The following is a 23,222-nucleotide window of genomic DNA, read 5'->3' on the forward strand; positions in this document are numbered from 1 at the left end:
TGCTCCACGCAGAACGTGCCCTCTTTAAAACCCATCACCAGGCTAACCCATCCCCCCACCCCCTTCCCCTCTAGAACCCTCAGTTTGTTTTTCAGAGTCCATCATCTCTCATGGTTCGTCTCCCCCTCCGATTTACTCCCCTTCATTCTTCCCCTCCTGCTATCTTCTTCTTCTTTTTTTTTCTTAACATATATTGCATTATTTGTTTCAGAGGTACAGATCTGTGATTCAACAGTCTTGCACAATTCACAGCGCTCACCATAGCACATACCCTCCCCAGTGTCTATCACCCAGCCACCCCCTCCCTCCCCCCCCACCACTCCAGCAACCCTCAGTTTGTTTCCTGAGATTAAGAAGTCCTCATATCAGTGAGGTCATATGATAAATGTCTTTCTCTGATTGACTTATTTCACTTAGCATAACACCCTCCAGTTCCATCCACGTCATTGCAAATGGCAAGATCTCATTCCTTTTGACGGCTGCATAATATTCCATTGTGTATATATACCACATCTTCTTTATCCATTCATCTGTCAATGGACATCTTGGGTCTTTCCACAGTTTGGCTATTGTGGACATTGCTGCTATAAACATTGGGGTGCACGTACCCCTTTGAATCCCTACATTTGTATCTTTGGGGTAAATACCCAGTAGTGCAATTGCTGGATCATATGGTAGCTCTATTTTCAACTGTTTGAGGCACCTCCACACTGTTTTCCAGAGTGGTTGCACCAGCTTGCATTCCCACCACCAGTGTAGGAGGGTTCCCCTTTCTCCGCATCCCCTCAACCCTTTATTTATAACAAGACTTCTCCCTAGCTGTCTAGTCCCATCTGCACTCGCCGATCTGCACTCGCCGCTCCCCAGCACTTTACGTTGGACTGCCTTAAGTTCCTAATTCTGTGATGGTCTCTCTGGCTTCCATTCCTTTCTATATTATGTACCATTTAGCAGGACTAACAATACTCCTAGTCCCTTTTGCTCCAGGTTGTTGATTTAGCAAATTAAGACTTGGCTCAAACACAGCCTTCTTTGTGAAACTTTCAGCCCTAGGGCAGTTTTATACAGTGATTGTGAAATTTGGAGTCAGAAAGGTCTTGCGTTCAAATATCACTCAGTCACTCTGGTGTCTAAGACAAGGCCTATCATGTGCCTGGAACATCCTAAGTGCTCAGTAATTTTTAGTTCTAAGGGGCCCTTCCTATGTTTCCGTTGTACTTCGTACGTAACTCCAAGGATGGTCATTGCTTTTAATGTAGTTTACAGAACTCTTCACTAGGTCATAAGCTCCTACAGTAGTTGCTCTAGCACACGGAAGAATCATCTGGAGATACTGTTAAAATACAGATTCCTAGGCCCACCTCTAGAGATTCTCATGCAGTATGGTGAGGGCCAGACCCATGAATTTGCATTTTTGCCAAGCTTCCAGGTGATTATCATGCTGCTGGTTCAAAGCCCACACTTTGAGTAGCACTGTCCTAATGGATATGAACCAAGTCTTTTTCCCTTTGTTACTGTCATAGTAGGTACTCAAAAAATAACTGTTGAAGGGTTGATGAGGGAAAGGATAAGAGCCAGTTGGCAAAAATCTGTAAATAAACAGACAGGCTCGCTCAAAATATTGATTTCTGTGATTAATTTTCTTTATATCAAATGTTGAATGAAAAATTGGTTTTTGTAGGGTATAAACTTTTTAAGGAATACAGGTATGTAAATAAGGTCAATAATAGCTTTTGTTAGTGACCCATACTTTCCTTCTGAAGAGTCTAAGACCTTGTGCAGAAAATGCTACACTTCCTCTTTTGTTATCTTTTGACAAACTGTAGACTTAGGAATAGGCAAGGGGGCAGGTGAAAAGAACATAGGAGGCTAGAAGGAGGGTGGAGGAGAAGCAGGAAATTGAAGATGGCAAATTCTAATGAAAGACAAGTTATATTCTTGAGTAAATAGGAATTTTATTCTTGAATGTATAGTTTGATATACACTGATTTGCACTTTATCCTACAATGTAGGAAGTGATGAGATGCTACCAACTATCTTGCTATCACAACTGTATGGTGATAAATAAATCACATGGAACAAGATGACCGGCTGCATCCAGGCCTCTTTGTATTCACATCACTCCTCCAAGCACATTCTTGGCTTCAGTCACAATTACATTGTACTTTATAATTTGCAAAATACTTTTACCTATGTCACATCAGGATGCCTTCAACTGGCAGTAACAATATCCAAAATATGAAATGTTTTGGCTCACATACCTTGCATCCAGAAGGATTTTAGTGTTGCCTGAATCCAGTCACCCAGACCCTAGTTCCCTGCATTCTTGTGGTTTGTCAAGTTGCCATCCTCCATATGTTCACTTTATCCTCAGCCTGATAACAAGTTCTAGATCTCATATCCACACACGGGGACATCCAGAAGAAGAGATGGTCTCGGGAACCATCAGCAAATCTTGTCTTGTGTCTCTTTTGTTGGAGTTAAGTCATAGGCCAGTCCTATGCCAGTCTTTATCAGAGAAGGTAGGGTTGTCCTTAGATAAAACCAGCCTGCTCCTGGAGCTCCCCTGGACTCAGCTAGCTGGAAGCACATGGGTGTGTGAGGAAGGGGTGGATTCTGGAATCTAATCCAGGTCCTATCAGGATGGAAAGAGTGGAGAATGGATGTTGGGTAGGCAGCAAAAAATATCCATTACATACAGTATCCCAGTCTCTCTTCAACAATCACAGGGGTAGGTGGGGCAGGTTTCTTCATTGTACAGATGAGAATGCAAGGCTCAGATGGTTTTAAACCTTCGTTCACATCTCCCTTTGTGTCTGAATAATTTTTTCATGGTTCCCCTAGGCCAAAAGAAATATCTAGCCATTCCATTTATAAATAATTATGTCCCAACAACTTAAGTATTTATGCCCCAACAGTTAATTCACTGTTTGAAAAAATATAATACACATAAATTGAGAGAAAGCATTTTTATTTTTATTTCATTTTTAACACACTTGTGGGTCATACATGTGTTGGACACTGTGCAGCTTCTCATGCCTCAAAATTGGATTGGACACCACTACCCCCATTTTCTGTTCCACATTTGTTTTCATATACTGTTGGCTTCATTGAAAGGATTAGAGTGCAATCGTATGTTGAAAGTGTGAGCTACCTCACTGGTAGTTCATGTGGTGTCTGACAGATGTTGAGTTTCACTCTGTTTACTATCTTAGAAATTTTAAATATCCTGAGGCACCCCTTTGAGTTCAGTGTGGTGTCCTGGGGCATCTTAGCACACAGTTTGGGAACCACCAGTTTGAGTGATTTGCCCAGGAAGGTACTGCTAAGAAGAGGCAGAACCAGAATTTAAATTTTAATATTCTGACTCTGAGTCTTGCTCTTAAACCATTTTTAGGGCCCTTCCCATAAGATTGTGTTCCTCTTGCCCCAGAGACTCTTCACTGGAACTCAGGGTCCAACAAAGAAAATATGACCCACGCAGAGTCTTTAAAACAGAGGAAATTTATTCTTACACACCATAAACAAAAATAAACTCAAAATAGATTAAAGACCTATGTGGGGAAAGCTGAAACCATAAAATTCCTAGGAGAAAACATGGGTAGTAATTTCTTTGACATTGGCTATAGAAACATTTTTCTAGATATGTCTCCTCTGGCAAGGAAAACAAAAGCAAAATTAAACCAGTAGAACTACACCAAAATAAAAAGCTTTTCAACAGCAAAGGAAACCATCAACAGAACAAAAGGACAACCAATGGAATGGGAGAAGATATTTGCAAATGATATATCTGATAAGGGGTTAATATCCAAAATAAGTAAAGAACTTATACAACTCAACACCAAAAAAACAAATAATCCTATTAAAAATGGGTGGAGGACCTGAATAGACATTTTTCCAAAGAAGACATACAGATGGCCAACAGACAGATGAAAAGATCCTTAACATTACTAATCATCAGGGCAATACAAATCAAAACCACAATGAGATAATCACCTTATGGCTGTCAGAATGACTAAAATCAAAAAACAGAAGAAAAAACAAGTGTTGGCAAATATGTGGAGAAAAAGGAATCCTCCCGCACTGTTGGTGGGAATACAAGCTGGTGCAGCCTCTGGGGAAAACAGTATGGAGGTTCCTCCAAAAATTAAAAATAAAATTACCTATGATCCAATAATTCCACTACTGGGTATTTGCCCAAAGAAAACAAAAAAACACTAATTTGAAAAGATACATGCATCCCTATGTTTCTTACAGCAAAATTTATAATAGCCAAGATAAGGAAGCAACCCAACTGTCCACTGATAATGAATGGATAAGAAGATGTGGTGTATATATACAATGGACTATTACTCATAAAAAAAGATGAACTCTTACCATTTATGACCACGTGGATGGACCTAAAGGGTATAATGCTAAGTGAAAAAGTCAGAGAAAGACAAATGCCATGGTTTCACTCATATGTGGAATTTAAGAAATAAAGGAAAGAAAAAAGGAGACAAAAAAATGGACTCTTAAATACAGAGAACAAACTGGTGGTTGCCAGAGGGGAGGCAGGTGGGGGGATGGGTGAAATATCAATCAATCAATCAGTCAGTCAGGAAATGTAATATAGAGAATTTCACTGGTGATAAAAGAGCTGAGAAGCCCAGGGGACAGTGAGGCAGGCAATTCAGATATGAGCCACAACAGGGAAGCCAGGGCCACTCCTGTGGCTGCAGGGGATGATGGGAAAGGCAGTGTCAGCAGGATCCAGAATTTAAGGTTGCCTGGTGGAAGCTGGACCCACTATGGAGATGTAGCCACTGCCATGGACAGCTCAGGAGGGAGAAAGAAAAGGAGGAAAATAACATGATTTCCCTCCTGCTCCCAATCCTCCCACCAATGCCTTCCATTGGCCCAACCTAGCTAGAAGCCAGAGAGCAAGGGAACCTGGGAAATGTAGTCTCTTATGATATAGAACATGTGAGGAGGAGCCCGGAATGTACCTGAGCAAACAGGCAGTCGATTGATACTACAAAATATAGTGTATACACTTTATTTACTCAATAATTCCTTTAGCAAATATTTATTGAGGACCTACTAGGTGTCAGGGATCATGTGAGATGCCAGGGATAGCATAAAGATGGAAATAAACCTGATCACTGCTCTTAAAGGGATCAAAGACTAACAGGAGAAATAGAATAAACACAGAACTGGGGCGCCTGGGTGGCTCAGTCGTTAAGTGCCTGCCTTCAGCTCGGGTCATGATCCCCAGGGTCCTGGGATCGAGCCCCGCATGGGCTCCCTGCTCCGCGGGGAGTCTGCTTCTCCCTCTCCCACTCCCCCTGCTTGTGTTCCCTCTCTCGCTGTCTCTCTCAGTCAAATAAATAAAATCTTTAAAAAAAAGGAATAAACACAGAACTGTCCAATTATAAAGTGTGTTAAGTGCAACGAAGGGACATATCACAGTGCTATGAGACAGCTAGAGATTAGAGAAAGGATGCAACCTCCCACGGCTTTAAGTCTAATTGACTCTTGAGGTGCGTGGGTAGAAACTTGCGTTCAGGAAAACAGAATATTAATATCTAGAAAAAGTTTAGAAGGAGATATTGATGCCTTCATATTTTGACTTAACACCTGCGTCATACAGCTCCACCGTCTCAAAGCTGTGTATGTGATTGTATGTAATAGAGTGTCGATGTGTGTGTGTGTGTGACAGACAGAGCGGGAGAAGGGGACAGTACAAAGAAACATGCCCTTAGACAAACATTCTGAGGAGCCAGAGGGCTCACAGCAGCTAATCTCCTTCATGCTTGCCTGACCCCACCCCCTTCCCTCTCATCATAACTTGTGATCTTAGAGGCATGAAAGAATTTGAACCCCTCCCCCAGCTCCACCAGCTCTGTTGGCCGCTCAGCCGGGCTCCATGTCAAATCCAGCTTGGGCCAGAAGCCTGAGGGCCACACAGAAGTTGGTGAGCTTGCAGGCAGGTTCCTCACCCCTGTGGCCATGGGCGGCAACATTGGGCAGCTTGGCATTCATACCTCTAAGTCCCTAGCTGCGGAGGACCCCTTTGACCCTGTGGAGCCACCCAAAAGACCCACGAGCAATCTCATCATGCACAGCATGGCCATGCTTGGCCGGGAGTTTTGCTATGCGGTGGAGGCCGCCTACGTGACTCCGGTGCTGCTCAGCGTGGGGCTGCCCAAGAGTCTGTACAGCACGGTGTGGCTCCTCAGCCCTGTCCTGGGATTCCTGCTGCAGCCTGTGGTGGGATTAGCCAGCGACCACTGCCAGGCCAGGTGGGGCCGGCGGAGACCATACATCCTCACCCTGGGCCTCATGATGCTCTCGGGCATGGCTTTGTACCTCAACGGGGACGCTGTTTTATCAGGTCAGTGGACCGCACAGGTGGGCAGGCAGGGGAAAGGGGCCCATTATGCAACTCAATAGGAGGAGAAGGCAGATTTCTTTATGTGACACTTACTTAGAAATTGATTAGAACCAATTATCTAGATTACAATGAACTTCCATCTAGTAATGACCCAAATTCCGTGGTTGGGGAGACTTTACTTTTAGAAACATCAGGATGCATTGCTGTTGTTGTTTTATTGTTGTGAGGATTTAAAAATGGGAATAATTTTTTATCTCTTTTATCAAATGAAATATTTTTACATCTTTATCAATTGCAGTGTTCTTTGAGCTTATGCTTTAGTTAGTATTTTTGTCAAATTAACCATTTACCATATGACTCCATGAATACTTATAATAAATTACCTATATGTCTAAATAAGAGCTAATTCTGTTCATAGAATTATGTAGAGTCTTTTAATGGGAGGAGGGCATCAGCCTGTCAGCTCAAGGGGACATTTTTGCACTGCAAATTCTGGTCAAAAACAAACCTCATGGTGAACACTTTTTCTTGACATGAATCAGCCACCGATTAATCAGTAACTGGTGGTAGTACATGAAAAGTTTCACTGAAGAAAGAATTGTTAAACCTAAAAATAGCACCCATTTCTGGACCATTAACTCTCAGGCTAGCAGAATGGTTGATAATGAGGCAGGATAATCAGCTATCATTTGTATATTTTTAAAAGAGGGCATCAACACACAAATGTAGGTTATTTCGGCAAAATAATCACAAAAACCCCTGATAAGAATGGTTGCCTCTAGGGGGGACTACTAAAGGACTTTGGAAGTAAAAAGTGGAGTGTAGGCTTATTTTTCACTTATTGTTACACTGTAATCTTAAAAAAATGTGCATATATTGCACATTATTCTTAAGTGAAACTGAAAGCAAGGGAAAAAATTCTTTTTTCTCTAATAGGAGATTGGGTGAATGAATTTGGGCATGTCCACAGAGTGAATATTATTCAGCTATTAAAAATTGTGCAGCAGCTCTCCATTAATTGAAATGCAAAGAAATGAGGAGAGTTGGTTATAGATGAGCAGTTCCAACCTGACCCCATTAGTTAGTGTTCCTCCAAGCGTCGTCCTCAGACCCAGGGTATCATCGTCCCTGGGGGTTGTTAGAGAGACAAATGCCCAACCCCACCTCAGAACTCCGAGAGAGTCATGGGAGAATCATGGAAAATTATGGAGACAGAGCCCAGTAAATCTGTTTCAGCAAGTTGTCCAAGGGATGATTAAGGATGCTGAAGTTTGAGAAGCACTGCCTTAGAGCACAGGTATACAGTTTTTTCTGTTAGTGCGTACGTACAGAAAGGGGTATCTGAAGGATGACCATTGGTGGGGTCTGGGATGAAGCATTTCCCCTGCTTTTCTACGTTATTGGAATGGTTTACAATAAGCGTGTGTAATTTTTTAAACAACTTTTTAAAATGAGATATGATATAAAATTCATACAACTCGGTGCCTTTTAGCATATCCCAAGGTAGTGCAACCATCACCACTATCTAATTCCACCATATATTATCACCCCAAAAAGAAACTTAGTAACCATTAGCAGTCATCCCCCATTCTCTCCTCCCTACCAGGCCTAAGCGACCCTTCAATCTACTTTTTGTCTCTATAGATCTACCTTTTCTGGCATTCACGTGTATAATTTTTAAAACCTGAGAAAATAATGAAGCCATTTTTATTTGGAAAAGCAAATGAAAGTAAAGGGAGAAATTTAATGACAGGACATTTTGGTGGAAATAAAAATGCAAATCATTCTAAAGTGGGATTTAGATGATGTATATTTATTTCCTTTTTAGCTTTGATTGCTGATCCAAGAAGGAAGCGGATTTGGGCCATAACCATCACCATGATAGGTGTAGTTGTCTTTGATTTTGCTGCTGACTTCATTGATGGGCCCATTAAAGCCTACTTATTTGATGTCTGCTCCCATGAGGATAAGGAGAGGGGCCTCCACTACCATGCCCTCTTCACAGGTAGGGAATATTCCAGAAAGTCTCTCCTTAAGCTCCTCAGACAGGGAGGCACTTCCACTGAAACCATCTAGTGTCTATACATGTCAGAGTTTTTGAATGAATGGATCTGTTGATGGAAGGCTCCCATCACGCGGGTTCTGTCTTTCAGTGCATTTCCCTAAACAAATCAGCTTGTGACTGGGCTCTGGAGGTTTTGCAAAGGAAGTTCATACATAAGAGCATTCTGAAGAATGGTTTGTGGAGACATTTACAACTGCAATGAAAAGGGGCCCTTGTGTATTTTACTTTTTCTTTCTTTCTTTCTTTTTTTTTTTTTAGCTCAGTAACGTAGCATCAGCATTACTTAGGAGCTTGTTAATATGCAGCTTCCTGGCCTCTCCTCTAGTTATTTTGATTCAGTGGGTTTGAGATGGGGCCCAGAAGTCTGCATTTTTAATAAGTATCCTGGATGATTCTGTGGCAAGTGTCTTAAGGGGGAAAAAAAGCCCCACATGTCCTAGAGATTTCCTAGTTATATAAAGAGTTGGCATTTCCTCAACTTCCTGGTTTGAAATGAGGGGCTCTCTTCAATCCTTGGGGCTGTTGCTGTCCTCCTTTGGTTGCTGTTGGGTCATTCATTTAGAGCAATGCTAGCAATGCTCAATATGTATTTATAGAGCACCAGTCAGGACTATTCTAGGACGCCAGGGAGGGAGGTTATACATAAGAATACAGCATGATCCTGGCCTGGGAGTGTTTTCATATCTAGTTGGTGGGGTGCTCTATCAGTCCACCTTATTTGATATCTTTATGGCCCAGCCAAGATATTTATTTTATGTTTTGATATGTTCTGTGTCTGTTCATGGCCAGGTAGGTCCCATGAGAAGCAGGATCTTATATTTTGCTCAGTTTATGTTTCCACAGCCAAGAGCGGTGCCTGCTCATGGCAGCTGTTGGGTCAATATTGGTTGTTTGAGCCAAAATCTGAATGGTCAACTCTGGAAGAAGGGGGCTGCCCAGCCAGGAGAGTAGTTTTTCTTTGCTTTAGGGAAGATGGAAGAGCCGGAGTCCAGCCCATCCGTCTGTGGCCCCCTGACCACCCTGTCTGCAGCTAGAGGGTCTCAGAATAGAGATTCGACCTGCAGTCTTCCAACTTAAATCCCTTCTCCTTTATCATCATTTGCTGAAATTAATTACAACAATGGGAGATTTTTTGGCTTTTGAACCTGACACATTGAGAGTTTTATTGCTCTAAAGTACTTTGGGCAACGTGGCCACCCTTTCCCAGCTCACATCAGTGTTAGTCCTGGCCAGTCTCTCCTTTGTTGCCCATTAAAAGAAGATTGAGTTCGGTGTTTAGGGAACTTTTCAAAGGCTAACACATGGTAATATTTCTATGAGTCTGAGAAAATATCTTAAGGTTTTCTGTTGATATTAGTGTATGGTGGCCTTAGCAAACAGTATAATTTTCATATTACCTTGGTTTAGGCTTTCACTACATCTTGTCTGAGCTTTAGTATTTTTCCCTTTACTGTCTCTCCATTCTCTAATCTCTTCCTATTTCAGTTGAATCAACACACAGCTTTCAGATTCATATTCCTAAAAGACAGCTATGACCAGGGTACTCTCCTGTTCAGTCACCTTCAGGGGCTCCCCATTCACCTACTGGATAAAGAACAAATTCCTAGACAGGGTTCAAGACTCCCCATAATCTGTTCCCATCCTACTCTTCAAGCTTTACTTCCCATTACTCCCTCCACATTTTCTGTGCTCTGAACAATTTCCCAACATGTTCCTAGGGGCAGAGGCCCAGTCTGTTTTACTCACTGCATCCCTTATACCTTCAGCACAGCCTGGCATATCATATGTGCTCAAAATAAATATTAATGGGAAAAACAAAGGAGCCTGCCCTTTTCTGTTCCAACTTCAAAATTCCCTTCCCTCTTTCTCCCTTTGGAAGTCAAAGTTGCTTGGAAACTTTCCACCCACTTCTTGGGGAGAAGACCCCCTTTCTTCTAAATTGCAGGCAAACAGCTTGGTCAGGGACTCTACCCATAAAATGATCAAAGCAAGAGTTTATGAAGTAGATGAACATAGAGGTATGGACAAGGTGGGTAACTCCAGCAGGGAGAGATGGCAGAGGCTACAGTTCATCTCATACATACCCTGAACTTCAGTGCCCTTGGGGCCCGTGTCGTCTGCTTGGCCTGCCATAACAGAATACCACAGCCTGGGGGCTTAAACAACAGAAATTATGTGCTCACGCTTTTGAAGGCTGGAAGTCCAAGATCAAGGGACTGCAGGATTGGTTTCTGGTGAGACTTCACTGGCCGTCTGGTGAGTCCTCCTGGCCATTTCCTCACTCCGACCTCACATGGCCTTCCCTCAGTACACATGTTCCTCATGACTCTTCCTCCACTTATAAAGACACCAGTCCTGGGGCACCTGGGTGACTCAGTTGATTAAGCGTCTGCCCTTGGCTCAGGTCATGATCCTGGGGTCCTGGGATTGAGCCCTGCATCAGACTCCCTGCTCAGTGGGGAGTCTGCTTCTCCATCTTCCTCTACCCCTGCTTGTGTGCTCTTTCTCTCTCTCTCGAATAAATAAATAAAATCTAAAAACAAAACAAAACACAGTCCTATGGGTTATGGCCCCACCCTTATGATCTCACTTAACCTTAATTACCTCCTTAAAAGCCTAATCTCCAAATGTAGTCACATCAGGGTTTCAACATAAGTCTCTCTCTCTCTCTCTCTCTTCTTTTTTTTTTAAAGATTTTATTCATTTATTTGTCAGAGACAGAGCACAAGCAGGGGGAGCGGCAGGCAGAGGGAGAAGCAGGCTCCCTGCTGAGCAAGGAGCCCTATGCTGGACTCCATCCCAGGACCCTGGGATCATGACCTGAGCCGAAGGCAGTGGCTTAACCGACTGAGCTAACCAGGTGCCCCTCAACATATGTCTCTTTTAAAGAAAGCAAAACCTTCCTAGAACTCCCATAGACTTCTGCTTGTTTCTCATTGGGCAGAATTAGGCCACATGAGCACCCAGGAGCCTAGAAGATTGGAAAAGTGAGGGTTTGGGGAGGTTGGGAGAGGCAAATCCCTAAACCAAATTTTAGTTCTGTTAGCCAGGAGGAAGGGGTAATTATTATGGAATAGGCCAAAAGGTGGTAGTTATCACATAGAATACAAACACAATTGAGTGGTAGCCTAATGAGAACAATTAAAGGCCAAGACTATTGCAAGAAAGAACTTTCAAAGCCCAGTCTTCTAGTGAATAATTGAAAGGTAATTGCATTTTAAAATTATACTCCAGTTCACAATGTTACCTGATCACATTTATTATAGGACCGTTCACAGCCTCCCCTGTATTCTAATTCAGTGTGTATTTATCTTTCTCTTTTACAAGATTTTATAAACTACACAATTTGTAAAAACATTAGGGTTTACTTCCTTATGGCTTCTAACCCATTGCCTTGTGGACAGCAGGTACTTAGAAATGTTAGTTGCATAAAAGGAGACTCTTGGTTTCATAACCCGGTTTACATTTCCTGCAGCTTTACATCAAGTTGATGGCAAATTGCATCAATCAGATGAATATGCTCATTTAGTTATCTAATTTTGTCTCATGACCAACACTGAGCTCTGAATCCCAGCCAACAGTCCCTGGTTAAAGGGGGGGCCCCTGAGGGTGTGTGGATGGCTCAAAGCAAGTTTTCTTTTCCTATTAGAAAAAAAGAAAACATCTCCCTCTTCTAAAACAGTACAGTGAAGTCTCACCTTGTTTAAAGCTTAGATTCTAAAGTCCCGGCCTAAGTGATAATCATGGAGTCTCTATTATTCATAAACATCTCTTAGATCACACATAAAATACAGTATGCCTTGTTTTGTGTGCACAGACCTGCATAGTGATGGATACATATAAATATACCTGCAGAAATATCTCCTCTTTAATGTTTACTGCTGGACGTGGGCTCAATGAATGGGAGAGAAGATAGGGTCACCTGTATTATTTAAAATGTTAATCTCTCTCTCTCTCCCCTTCTTTTCAAAGTATAAATAGTTGAACCCTGTCCAGTTAAACATGGATGTGTTACCCCACTATAGTGTCCTTGCTCTGAATGGAAGGCCACATTAAAAAAATGGAGTGAAAAATAACAAGCAATGCATTATCATACTGCTCTGTCTTTGCACACAGGCCAGACCTCCTGAATTTACATGAACTTGGCAAAGAAATGTCTATAGCATTCTGCTTGAATCAAGCATTTTATGATAAAGTCATGTTCAGTGTCAGAGCCTGAGGTAGTTTTGGAATATAGGTGAGGTTTGGTGGGGTGAGGTCCAGAGCCGACAACCAAGAAAGAATTCTTGAGACGTCTTTGGTGCAAAATGGTGGTTTTATTAAAGCTTGGGGACGGGACCGTGATCAAAAAGAGCTGCTGCCCTGGGGTTGTGAGGGGGGCTGACTATATACTTGGGAATTGGGGGTAGGGAAAAGGGAGGTTTTCCAAAGAGCTTTCATATGCTAAAGAGGACCTACAAGATACTGGGGGCCTTTGCCATTGTCAAGTTAATGTTGTTTTTCCCTCTTGTAAGGCATTAACAAGAAGAGAGTTGGGAGCTTCCTGGAGGAATGTCACACAAATCCCACCCAGGAGTGGGATTAAGGGGGGAGGTTGCATGGTGTCAGCTTGTGCTTTGTCCTTAGCTAGCCTTCTGCTCCCTCAACAAGTCCACTTTGATTTTCAGCAGCAGCAGCAGCAAGACATTGTTCACCCAAGGAATCCAATCATCTGAGTAAATTGAAATTCTTCTTATTTATTTCAGAGCTATTTATTTCATTTTAGTCCAGGCCTAACAATTCCAAATGCTTTGCGAATAAGTGTCAAAGGGTTTGTTGCCAAAATATTTCCCAGCATATTTCTGACTTTTCTTTTTTTTAAGAAAAGTCTCCACTGGTTCCCAGGGGACATTTTTGTCCCCTGGCTTCTTCTGTCTCTTATACTTGAAGGTAACTAACTCTATCCTCCCACCATCGCTGCTACCCCATGCCTTCACTTCTGGGTGCATCTGGGCCTGTGGAACCCACATTTACTAGTAGAGAATTCCTTCTTTGTGTCAGAATGCTTCGAACTGAGCGTATGTCTGTTAAGCTGAACCCACCACCTTACTATCTTTAGCAGTTGGCTCTATCCTGCAGTGGGTGGCTGGAACGAGGCATGGTGGGAAAAGTTGTCCTGGTTCAAATCCCGGCCCCTCTTCTTAACTGCTGAGTGGTTTTAGTATTTCTGAACTCTTGTTTCCTCACAGGGTTGTGAATCTTTACACAGTATTAGTTTTGTTTTGTTTTTTTTTAAGAATTTACTTATTTGACAGAAAGAGAGAGAGTACAAGCAGGGGGAGCAGACTCCCCACTGAGCAGGGAGGCCGATGCGGGGCTCGATCCCAGGACCCTGGGATCATGAGCTGAGCAGAAGGCAGACGCTTAACGACTGAGCCACCTAGGCGCCCCCACAATGTTAATATCCAGCCAAATGCCCAGAGTGAGAGATCGTTTAAAAGGATCAAACACCAAATGTCTATATTTAGTTCATTCCCTCTGTTCCCACTGGGCTTATAAAACCCATCAATGTTTTATTTGTGGTAACTCAGAGAGGAACTTGCCCCCATGTCCAAGGATGGGTAACTTGTGGAGCACAACCTCTTTGAACTATTCTGGTTTTTTAATATCCCAAAGTATGCATACAAATGCTCAGGTTACAAATGATCCGATTAGAAATAATTAAGGACTGAGGAAAAAGTCTTAAAAATGAAGGTTAGGCATGGGCTCCTGTGAGCAAACCTCTCACACAAGTGGAAAAGATGCTGTGTTTCGCGTTAGAGTCTGTTTGAACGCATGAGTGGTTTTTCTCGTGTCAGCTGGGTTCCCTTTGAAGTTTCCATCCCTGGGGAATTTTCACATCTCCTCAGTCACTTAGCGTGGCCAGAGCATAAGCCAAGGACACAGGAAATGTCAGCTCTGTGGGCAACATGGGTGACTTAGAGCAAAACAATTCATGTCTCCAAATTGCCATTTCTTTTCCATTCAAGCGTGAGCAGCCCATCTCTCCGAGAATCTCAAAGGCAGATTAGAGAATGAAATCCCCTTGAGGGGATTTCTCCCTGGCTCTGTCCTCTGCTTGAAAGCTCTTCCCCCAGATACCAAATCACCTTGGTTTTGTTCCTTGCTTTGTTACACTCTGGGGTCACATAGCCCCTCCTCTGTGGTGTGTTTATCATTATCTGACTATATTATTTATTCATTTATTGCTTATTTTCTGCCTCTCTAAGAACATATAAGCTTCCTGAGGTCAGGAACATCATCTTTCCTATTTGTTGCTATAGCACCAGTCCTTAGCATAGTTCCTGGAATATGTTCGTGTAATATTGGCAGGACAAATATTCTATTTTAGCATCCCCACTGTACCTTTGAGGAAGCTGTGTTACTGAGAGGTAAAGTGATTAACCCAAGGTCACACAGCTGGGTAGCAGTAGGCTAGATTAGCAGCAAAACTTCACCAACCTACCAACCAACTAACCAACCAGCCAGCCAGCCAGCCAACCAAAGACATGGTTCATATTTTGGTCCAGATTCCCCTAAAACCTGTGCCCCAGAGAAAGTTTGTACGCATAATTTATTTGGGAAAGGAATCTGGAGTGTGAAGGTGAGGAAATGGTGGAATGGAGCAGACCAGCCAATACAAGAGACATTGCAGAGTTGGCCTTTGCTCTTGGTGACCGTCCTCCATCTCACCAGGATCCTCTGAGGAGGAGCCTAATGGAGTTCGTCTCAGAACTTTCTTATTTGAGGGGATCAAGAAGAGGGATTAATCCATTGGCTCCCGTCTCCATGGCCAAGGGTGGCCCCATGGGTGTTAACCTCACTTATGTGAGTGCTGACCCCAACCTGAGTGTGGGTTCCCTCAGGCAAGGCACTGTCCAGATGCACCTGAGGAAAGGTGGCCAAAGATGGCTTACAACTGGGCCCTGCAGCAGCTGTTGGAGAAGGGGGCGGAGCCCTGAGGGGACCTGCTGAATCGCCGTAGGGCTGTCACAGTCAGTTTGTGACTTCCCATCCTGAGCCTTTTCTCTCTAGCATAGGTGCTTTGTGCTACTCCATCAGCACTAGAAGAGTTAAAGCATTTTGCAAAGTGCTAAACGATTAACCTTACAGTGAACTGAGCTGTTGTAACTCAGAGCTAAAATATTAACTCTGCAGAGTTAAAGAAAACTCAAGGTAATCACAAATGGCTCTAGAACCAGGCCAGCTAATTACCTGACCTTGCAGTCATTTCTAATCCTTAAGCAAAGAAACAAGAGTAGGGTTTTTGTGTCGTGTCAGGGAATGAGAAGTTTCGGGAATCTTACCCGAACTAGGGTAGCAATAGTTGTGCATATGTTCAAATCGAGAAACTTGCTTTTGGAAAAATGGGGGGATAATTAAGGTGAATACTTTTATGTGAATCATTATTGCATTAGACATACTAGCACATATTGGCAGCTTTCAGCAGGAACACAAATTGCAAATTCAGCGCATTTGACCTCTGGCAAACACCCTACTCCAGTTCTCTGTATTTATTTCTTTAATGATGAAGAACAGGATTTTGGCATTGCTTTACCGCAATTTTTTTTTTTTTTTTGCCTACGGCATAGCTAATGCTCAGTAATGCAAAGCATTGGATAAATCTTTATGTCTGAAATGGGAGTGAATGCCAGTCCCCAAAATTAATTTAATCGCTCCTGTGTTGAACCTCATTGCCACAGGATGGTGAAAATTTAGTCTTGGTTTAGAATGTTCCCCATTGTTTTCCCCAAGGTGGCCTCTAAGTTCTGGGGACTTTGAGTGCAAGGGTTTGGGCGGAGAGCCCCTGGGTTTTGGTGTCATTATTCACGCTGGCTATTTACTGAGATGTCCGTTGTCCCATCGCATTTCAGCGCTCAAGCTGAAGTGGTCACAATTGAGTTATGTCTTGTTCTCATTTGTGAGGCCCCCGTAGAACCACAGGCTTCTCGGCTCCCTCCCTGCCATTCTGCTCTTCCCTCCCCATGCCAAGGTGAGCGGAACTCTGTGAGCTGCAAACTCTCTTTGCTTTTTGCTTTCTTTGTCTCGAAGATAGAGATAAAATAGAGTTGGTTAATTTTTTTAAAGATTTTATTTATTTAGGGGCACCTGAGTGGCTCAGTCGTTAAGCGTCTGCCTTCGGCTCAGGTCATGATCCCAGGGTCCTGTTCCACTAGAAGCCTGCTTCTCCCTCTCCCATTGCCCCTGCTTGTGTTCCCTCTCTCGCTGTCTCTCTCTGTCAAATAAATAAATAAAATCTTATTTATTTATTTGAGAGAGAGAGAGCCCAAGCAGGGGTGTAGGGGTGGTGATGGGGAGAGGGAGAAGCAGGCTCCCTGTTGAGCAGGGAACCTGATGCAGGACTTGATCCTGGGATCATGACCTGAACCGAAGGCAGACGCTTAACTGACTGAGCCACCCAGGCGCCCCAAGCTGATCAATTATTCATGGATTTGTATTTGTAAATTCACTCAGTAAAACTTCTGTGTAACATCCAAAGCATTCCAGGGAGCTCATTTGCAGTCCTGTGCAAACAAGCATGGCGTGTAGAGGGGCAATTTGAAGTCACCGGAGGCCTCATTCCCAGATTCCCAGTTGAGGCAGGTCAAGGTGACCTCTGACTTCCTGTTTGGTTCTCATATTGTAAACAAGTGTCCTTTTCATGGTGTATTTAGTGCCAAATCATTTGCAAGTTTGTCTTTTTTGTGTGTATGTGATTTCAGTGTTTAAAATGGTTCCAAATGTAGTGCTGAAGTGCTATCTGGGGCTCAAAAGGGCCAGAACATTGTGATATGCCTTGTGGAGAAAATATGGGTGTTAGGTTTTGTTTAGGCATGAGTTACAGAGCTGTTGCCATGGGCTCAACCCTAATGAAGCAACAATATATAAGTATCTCTAAATGGAAACACATATAGAAGCACTGTGTTGATCAGTTGGTGAAAAGGTTCACAGTAACTTAGCCTCATATTTCCCCTCAGAACAGTAGTTTACTACTCACTAATTTAGTGCTTGGGGTGACTTTTAACACAACTACGGCTAATAATAGGACTCTATTGCAGTACCCTCCTCAAAGTATTGTTGTGAGGACTGGATGAGTCAATATATGTCAAGAACTTAGAACAGAGGCTGACACACCATCAGCTCATCTGTCTAGACCCACTGCAAACCATTTCTTCCTTGAGGTCTTATTGCCTCCCTGGGGTCTGCCCAGGAAATGAGGCATTGGTCCCTTCTATTGGGGAATCCCTCCAAGCCATTTGGGGGTGGTTCTGCTCCCTACCTCCCACCCTCCCAGTACCAACTAGGCCCTAAGAGCAGGGTCAGAACCACCACTGCCTGAGCGATTCACCAGTACATGTGCACCCATCACGAATGCCTTGCTCTTAAATCACATTTTCTACCAAATCTTCCCTCTGTGCCTTTGGAGCCTAAGGACTTTTGAAACTCCAAAGCAAGAAGACACATTCTTGTTTCTCTGCTTTCTACTTTCCTGTCCTTCCCCTAAAGCAATGACGAATCCTGGCTCAGCTTGAATATGAAGGAAAGTCCCGGAGGGGCAAGGACGTAAGGAAATACCATAGGACCGCAGGTGGTGGAGGGGATGGAATCAATGGCCAGCACTTTAAATATATTATCTCACCATGCTTTGGGAGAAAAGTTGCCTTGTAAATCTGAAGAACTGTCTAACTACTCGTGTTTTCTCTCTTTGGCTAGAGTATACATGTCTTCTTCATTGATTTTCCTTTACTCTCAGCCTCCAAGAGGACAGGTCACGTCTGTCTTAATCATTGCTGTGTCCCCAGTGCCTCGCACATTTCTTGGAGAGTGGGTGCTCCATCAATTTGTATTGATAACTGTGTCTAAGGACACAGACACACAGACACACACACACACACAGTAGCTGGTACTTATTTGTTACCTCTCCAGGATTAGTGTGTATATGTTGCGGGGAGGTAGGAACCATATACCTAATTGAATACTTTCATTGCTATTTTCTTAGCATCTAGAATAGAGTCAGAATCACTCTCTCATGAACTCCATAGGCACTTGGGGGATTTTTAGTCCGATCTCTTGTTGAAGTGAAGTAGCTAACGGCACACCGTTAGCTGTCTTGACTCAAGCTATTTTGCCGTCAGAATGTGGATTGTTAAGTCATACGCCTGAAGCAGAGGGGAAATTACAGGTACATCGTAGAAGCAGAGATTGACATAGATAGACTCTTTAGATTCCTTGGTCCTGCAACTCCCCCTGTTACCCATTTTACCTATTATAGTTGCAAGCTAAAGAAAAATAACCCTATTTCTATAAGCTTGGACTTCTTCCAGGACGAGCCTTGTTTAAGTTGTATCATAAGTTATGAAATATAACATCTGTCCATCCAGCAATGCATTCTTCTGAGGTTGGCTGTGGTCTGAGTGTGACAATACGGCCTGGTTCTATGAAGGAGCCAGCTGAATCACTCGTGGGCTCTTCTTTACAGTCTTTGTCAAGGCTCCTCATCTGACATTAGCAGATGTCCTGTGGATGTTCCAGTTTACAGTTTGGCCAATAACCTGGTGGTTAATCCCAGAGGCCCCAGTGAGACTGATGCTGGCAGAGAGAGAAATGCAGTCTGGATGTAGATGTGGGAGGTTGTGTTGACCTTTGTTGCAGCTAAGATGACTTGGCTTTGTCTTGGAGACTATCTTTGAAGATAAAATCCTTCGCTTAAGCAGAGGCAACAGAAAAGAAAGTGTCCAGTGAATCCCTACAGCCCTCTGCTGGCCTTTATCATATCTGAGGGTGTTTCTGTCCAGAGTGTTAATATGGTGTCTATGGAATAATTACCGCAGTGGCCCACTATTCTTTCCGGGCATGTTTTGTTGTAACATTTAGCTATATCCTACAATAGCTTTGGGACAAATGAAACAGTTTTGCCTGTTTTGTTTTCTTCCCCCTCCCTAAGAGAAGAGAGCTTTCGAAACTCTCTAAATTACTGAAGCAGGTGCCAAAATTTTGCTCAACTAATGAGGGAACTGACAGGGAAGACTTAAAAGAACTGTTTCCCCAGGTTCTTGCAGGTGTGTGTGTGTGTGTGTGTGTGTGTGTGTGTGTGTGTGTGTGTGTGTGACTAGCAAAAGAAAAAGTGTTAGGTTAGATATAAATCTGATTAACTTTCTACAGGGCAGTAAAACTATAACTCCTCTGTAATATTTTCGGGGTAATTCCTTTATTAGGCTGCAGAAACTTAACACAATTCATAGAACCCTAATAATGTCTGCAACTTAACCTCAATTTTACACAACTGCACATCATTGTACTTTGTCAGTTTTGCACTGTTGGTCAAATATCCTCTGACAACAAAGTCCCATTCCCTGAGAATGTCAGATAAGGGTAGAACTGGTTTGATTAGAAACTGCTCCCTTGGGACGCCTGGGTGGCTCAATTGGTTAAGCGTCTGCCTTCAGCTCAGGTCATGATCCCGGAGTCCTGGGATCGAGCCCTGCATCGGGCTCCTTGCTCAGCGGGAAGCCTGCTTCTCCCTCTCCCTCTGCTTGCCACTCTTCCTGCTTGTTCTCTCTCTCTGACAAATAAAATCTTTAAAAAAGAAAAAGAAAAAGAAACTGCTCTCTTACCTGGCTGCGCAGAGTGATGTTTGGACTAGCAGCACTGGTGTCACCGGGGAGCTTGGAAAGAATGCAGAATCTCAGACCGTAACCTGAATCTTTAAAATCAGAACCTGTGCTATAGATTCAATGTTTGTCCCCCAAAATGTATATGTGAAAACCCTAATATCCAATGTGCTGGTATCAGGGGGTGGAGCCTTTAGAAGGTGCTTAGGTCACGAGGCCTCCTGAATGGAATTAGTGTGCCTCACCAGATACCCAGTCCGCTGACGCCACGATCGTGAACTTCCCAGCCAACACAACTGTGAGAAATAAATCTTTGTTGTTTGTACGCCACCCAGTTTATGGCATATTTGTTATATAAACTCAAACAGACCAAGACAATCTGCATTTTAATAAGATGTCCATATGACCCATGCACACATTAAAGTTTAAGAAGTATTGCTTTAGACTGATTTTTTTTTTTAAGACTTTTATTTATTTGACAGAGAGAGAGAGAGCACAAGCAGGGGGAGTGTCAGACAGAGAGAGAGGGAGAAGCAGGCTCTCCCGCAGAGCAGGGAGCCTGACATGGGTGGGCTCGATCCCAGGACCCTGGGATCATGACCTGAGCGAAAGGCAGACGCTTAACCCACTGAGCCACCCAGGTGCCTCTAGTCTACTATTTTTTAAATCAGGCACTTAACAGTTGTTACTCTTTCCAGGTTTGGGAAACATTTTTCTTCCACAATGCTTCCCTCAATGGTAGGCCTGGGTCAGCCCCCAGAATGATCCCTGGATTCTAATCACTGGGCCTTGTTGTCCAAGTCCTTTCAGCCAGCTCTAGGCAGGTTGTCGCTCACCCTGAGTGCAGTGGTTGTCTTCTCCCACTTCTGGGGGAGGCTTTGGAATCAGGGTTTCTGTAGCAAGTCTATAGGGCCCTCGGTTTGGGCCCTGGTCCTGCCACTCTCTGTGCTGACGCTGTACACAGACGGTCATGTTAGCCCTCATGAGACTCACACGAGGAGGAGTCTCTGCCCCCATTTCTCAGAGGAGAAGTGCCCAAGATCACATGACTAGAAAGCACACAGGTGGGGATTGAAATCAGGGAAAATTCCAAATCCTTTTTTTTCCATGCTGTTCCCTGTCACTTAACTACTGTAAGCCCTTGGCTTTCAGATGGAATTCAACCAGATGAGTTCCAAACAGCCTTCTACCTCTAAAATCTTTGCAACCATTGATATATTTGAACTCTTATGAACTTCATTGCTAATCAAGAGGAATCCTATAATAGTTATTAAGTAATCAACATCATCTTGGTACTCTTAACTAGGCTCCAATGACAAATGAACTCTTCACAACTCTTCCATACTCTTTGAGTACCTAACTCACAGTTCTAGCATCATTTTATTTTATTTTTTTTAAGATTTTATTTATTTATTTGAGAGAGAGAGAGCACGCACAAGTAGGGGGAGGGGTAGAGGAAGAAGCAGACTCCCCACTGAGCAGGAAGCCTGATGATGCAGAACTAGATCCCAGGACCCTGAGATCATGACCTGAGCCGAAGGCAGACGCTTAACGACTGAGTCACCTAGGTGCCCCTTATCACCATTTATTACAGGTTTTTTTTAAATAGCTGTTTTCTTACCTGCTTCTCCCACTTTGAACTGCCTTCTGTGGAGGAAGGGAAAGGGTGCTGTGTCTCATTTACATCTACATCCCCAGAAGCTAGGAGAGTCCTTCACATATATTTAGTGCTCAACAATATTTATTGAAGTACGCTAAGCCAGCAGACATGAAAATAGACTAAGAAACCTTCCAATTGTAGGACTTGATCATTCTAGTCAATATTGAATATGAATGCATCATTAGATTTATACCCATATATTTATAAATTTATATATTTATAAATATATATTATAATAAAACCACCATTTTATTGCACAGCGGAGGGTTTATTTCACATATAAATTCTTTTAAATGGGCAGGCTTTACATTTCCTTTGCTCAGCAGAATGGTAACTATGAAGGAAAGAGTCATAAAGGACAGAAGAATTAAATGACAATATGACAACATTGATCTGGTAACAAATGATAAATAGTTTCAAAAAAGGAATGTGTACATTTTTCATTGGATTAATTAAGGTCAGGAGTCCTCAGTTGGGGGCCATTTTGCCCCCTACGGGACAATAGGCAATGTCCAGAGACATTTTTGGTTGTTAGGCTGGTGGAGAGGTTGTTACCAGCATCTAGTGGGGAGAGGCCAGAGGTGCTGCTAAACATCCTACAGTACACAGAGCAGCTCTTCACAACAAAGGATTCTTCAGCCCAAAATGTCTGTAGTGTCGAAATTGGGAAATCCTAATTTAGATAGACCCTCAAATCGTGCTGGGAATTTAGTACATCTTTATTGGTTGATTGCTCGGCTCAGCCCATGACCTCTGACACCCTGGGCATCTCCACAATGTGATACAGAGAGTCGTTGTCTGATAGTGATTCTGAGGCACCACTAGTCCCAGAACTGCCCTCTGAATCACAACAGAATGTGGCTGGCTCAGGGGCCTCTCCTTCCTCTCAAAACCTGGAACCCACCAGCCAGGACAGGTCCCCATATGTGTCATTTATCTGTTTATGGATACGCCCATCACCTATGACTAGACCATATATTCCTCTTGGCAGAAGACGTATGTTTAACTTCATTGTACCCATTTGCCACAGTCTCCCATGATTCTGTCTTATAATGCTTTGGCACTCAGGGCATGACAATGATGCTTTATTTTTGAAATTCATTGGTTAACAGTTAAACAGCTGGTCATCTGTAGATATCCTTTGTAGAAAATTGCAACTAACCAGAATGTAGTGTGACTAGAATCGCCCATTCTTCCACCATTGGAGATAAATTAGTTGTCATGGTGTTTGACATTCAGATTTGTGTTCCCGGGGTCAAGGTTTATGTTGGGTGTTTAGGGTTAGAGTTAGAGAATTCCTTAAGTTCTGTTTTCTTCCTCAATTCCCTGGTTTGTGAGGATATTGTCTTTTATCTGGGAAAGAAAATGGGGACTTCACTCACAAGAAAAACAAAAACAAAACTTTTCTGTTCAGGTAGATATCAGTGTTTGGTAAGGCATGATGGGAGGTTGACATATAAAGGTATCTGACAGGGTGATCAGCCATACATA

General features: G+C 43.0%; 1 protein-coding gene across 3 annotated transcripts in view; it reads left to right on the forward strand.

Moving 5' to 3' along the window:
* The first annotated feature begins 5,976 nt into the window (after positions 1–5,976).
* SLC45A2 (solute carrier family 45 member 2) overlaps positions 5,977–23,222 on the forward strand; it is a 32,610-nt gene continuing 15,364 nt past the window's right edge. For 2 of the 3 annotated variants that reach the window (XM_028097983.2, XM_088023525.1), the window contains exons 1-2: positions 5,977–6,376; positions 8,205–8,381. In XM_028097983.2, the coding sequence (XP_027953784.1) occupies positions 5,992–6,376; positions 8,205–8,381 (562 nt within the window). In that variant the 5' untranslated portion in view covers positions 5,977–5,991. The remainder of the gene's footprint in view (positions 6,377–8,204; positions 8,382–23,222) is intronic. The other variant, XM_088023526.1, reaches the window with a different exon arrangement.

This window comes from Eumetopias jubatus, unplaced genomic scaffold (assembly GCF_037043125.1).
Source record: "Eumetopias jubatus isolate StellerSeaLion01/CBP00866 unplaced genomic scaffold, mEumJub1_p1.0 scaffold_5, whole genome shotgun sequence".
NCBI classification, from domain to species: domain Eukaryota; kingdom Metazoa; phylum Chordata; class Mammalia; order Carnivora; family Otariidae; genus Eumetopias; species Eumetopias jubatus.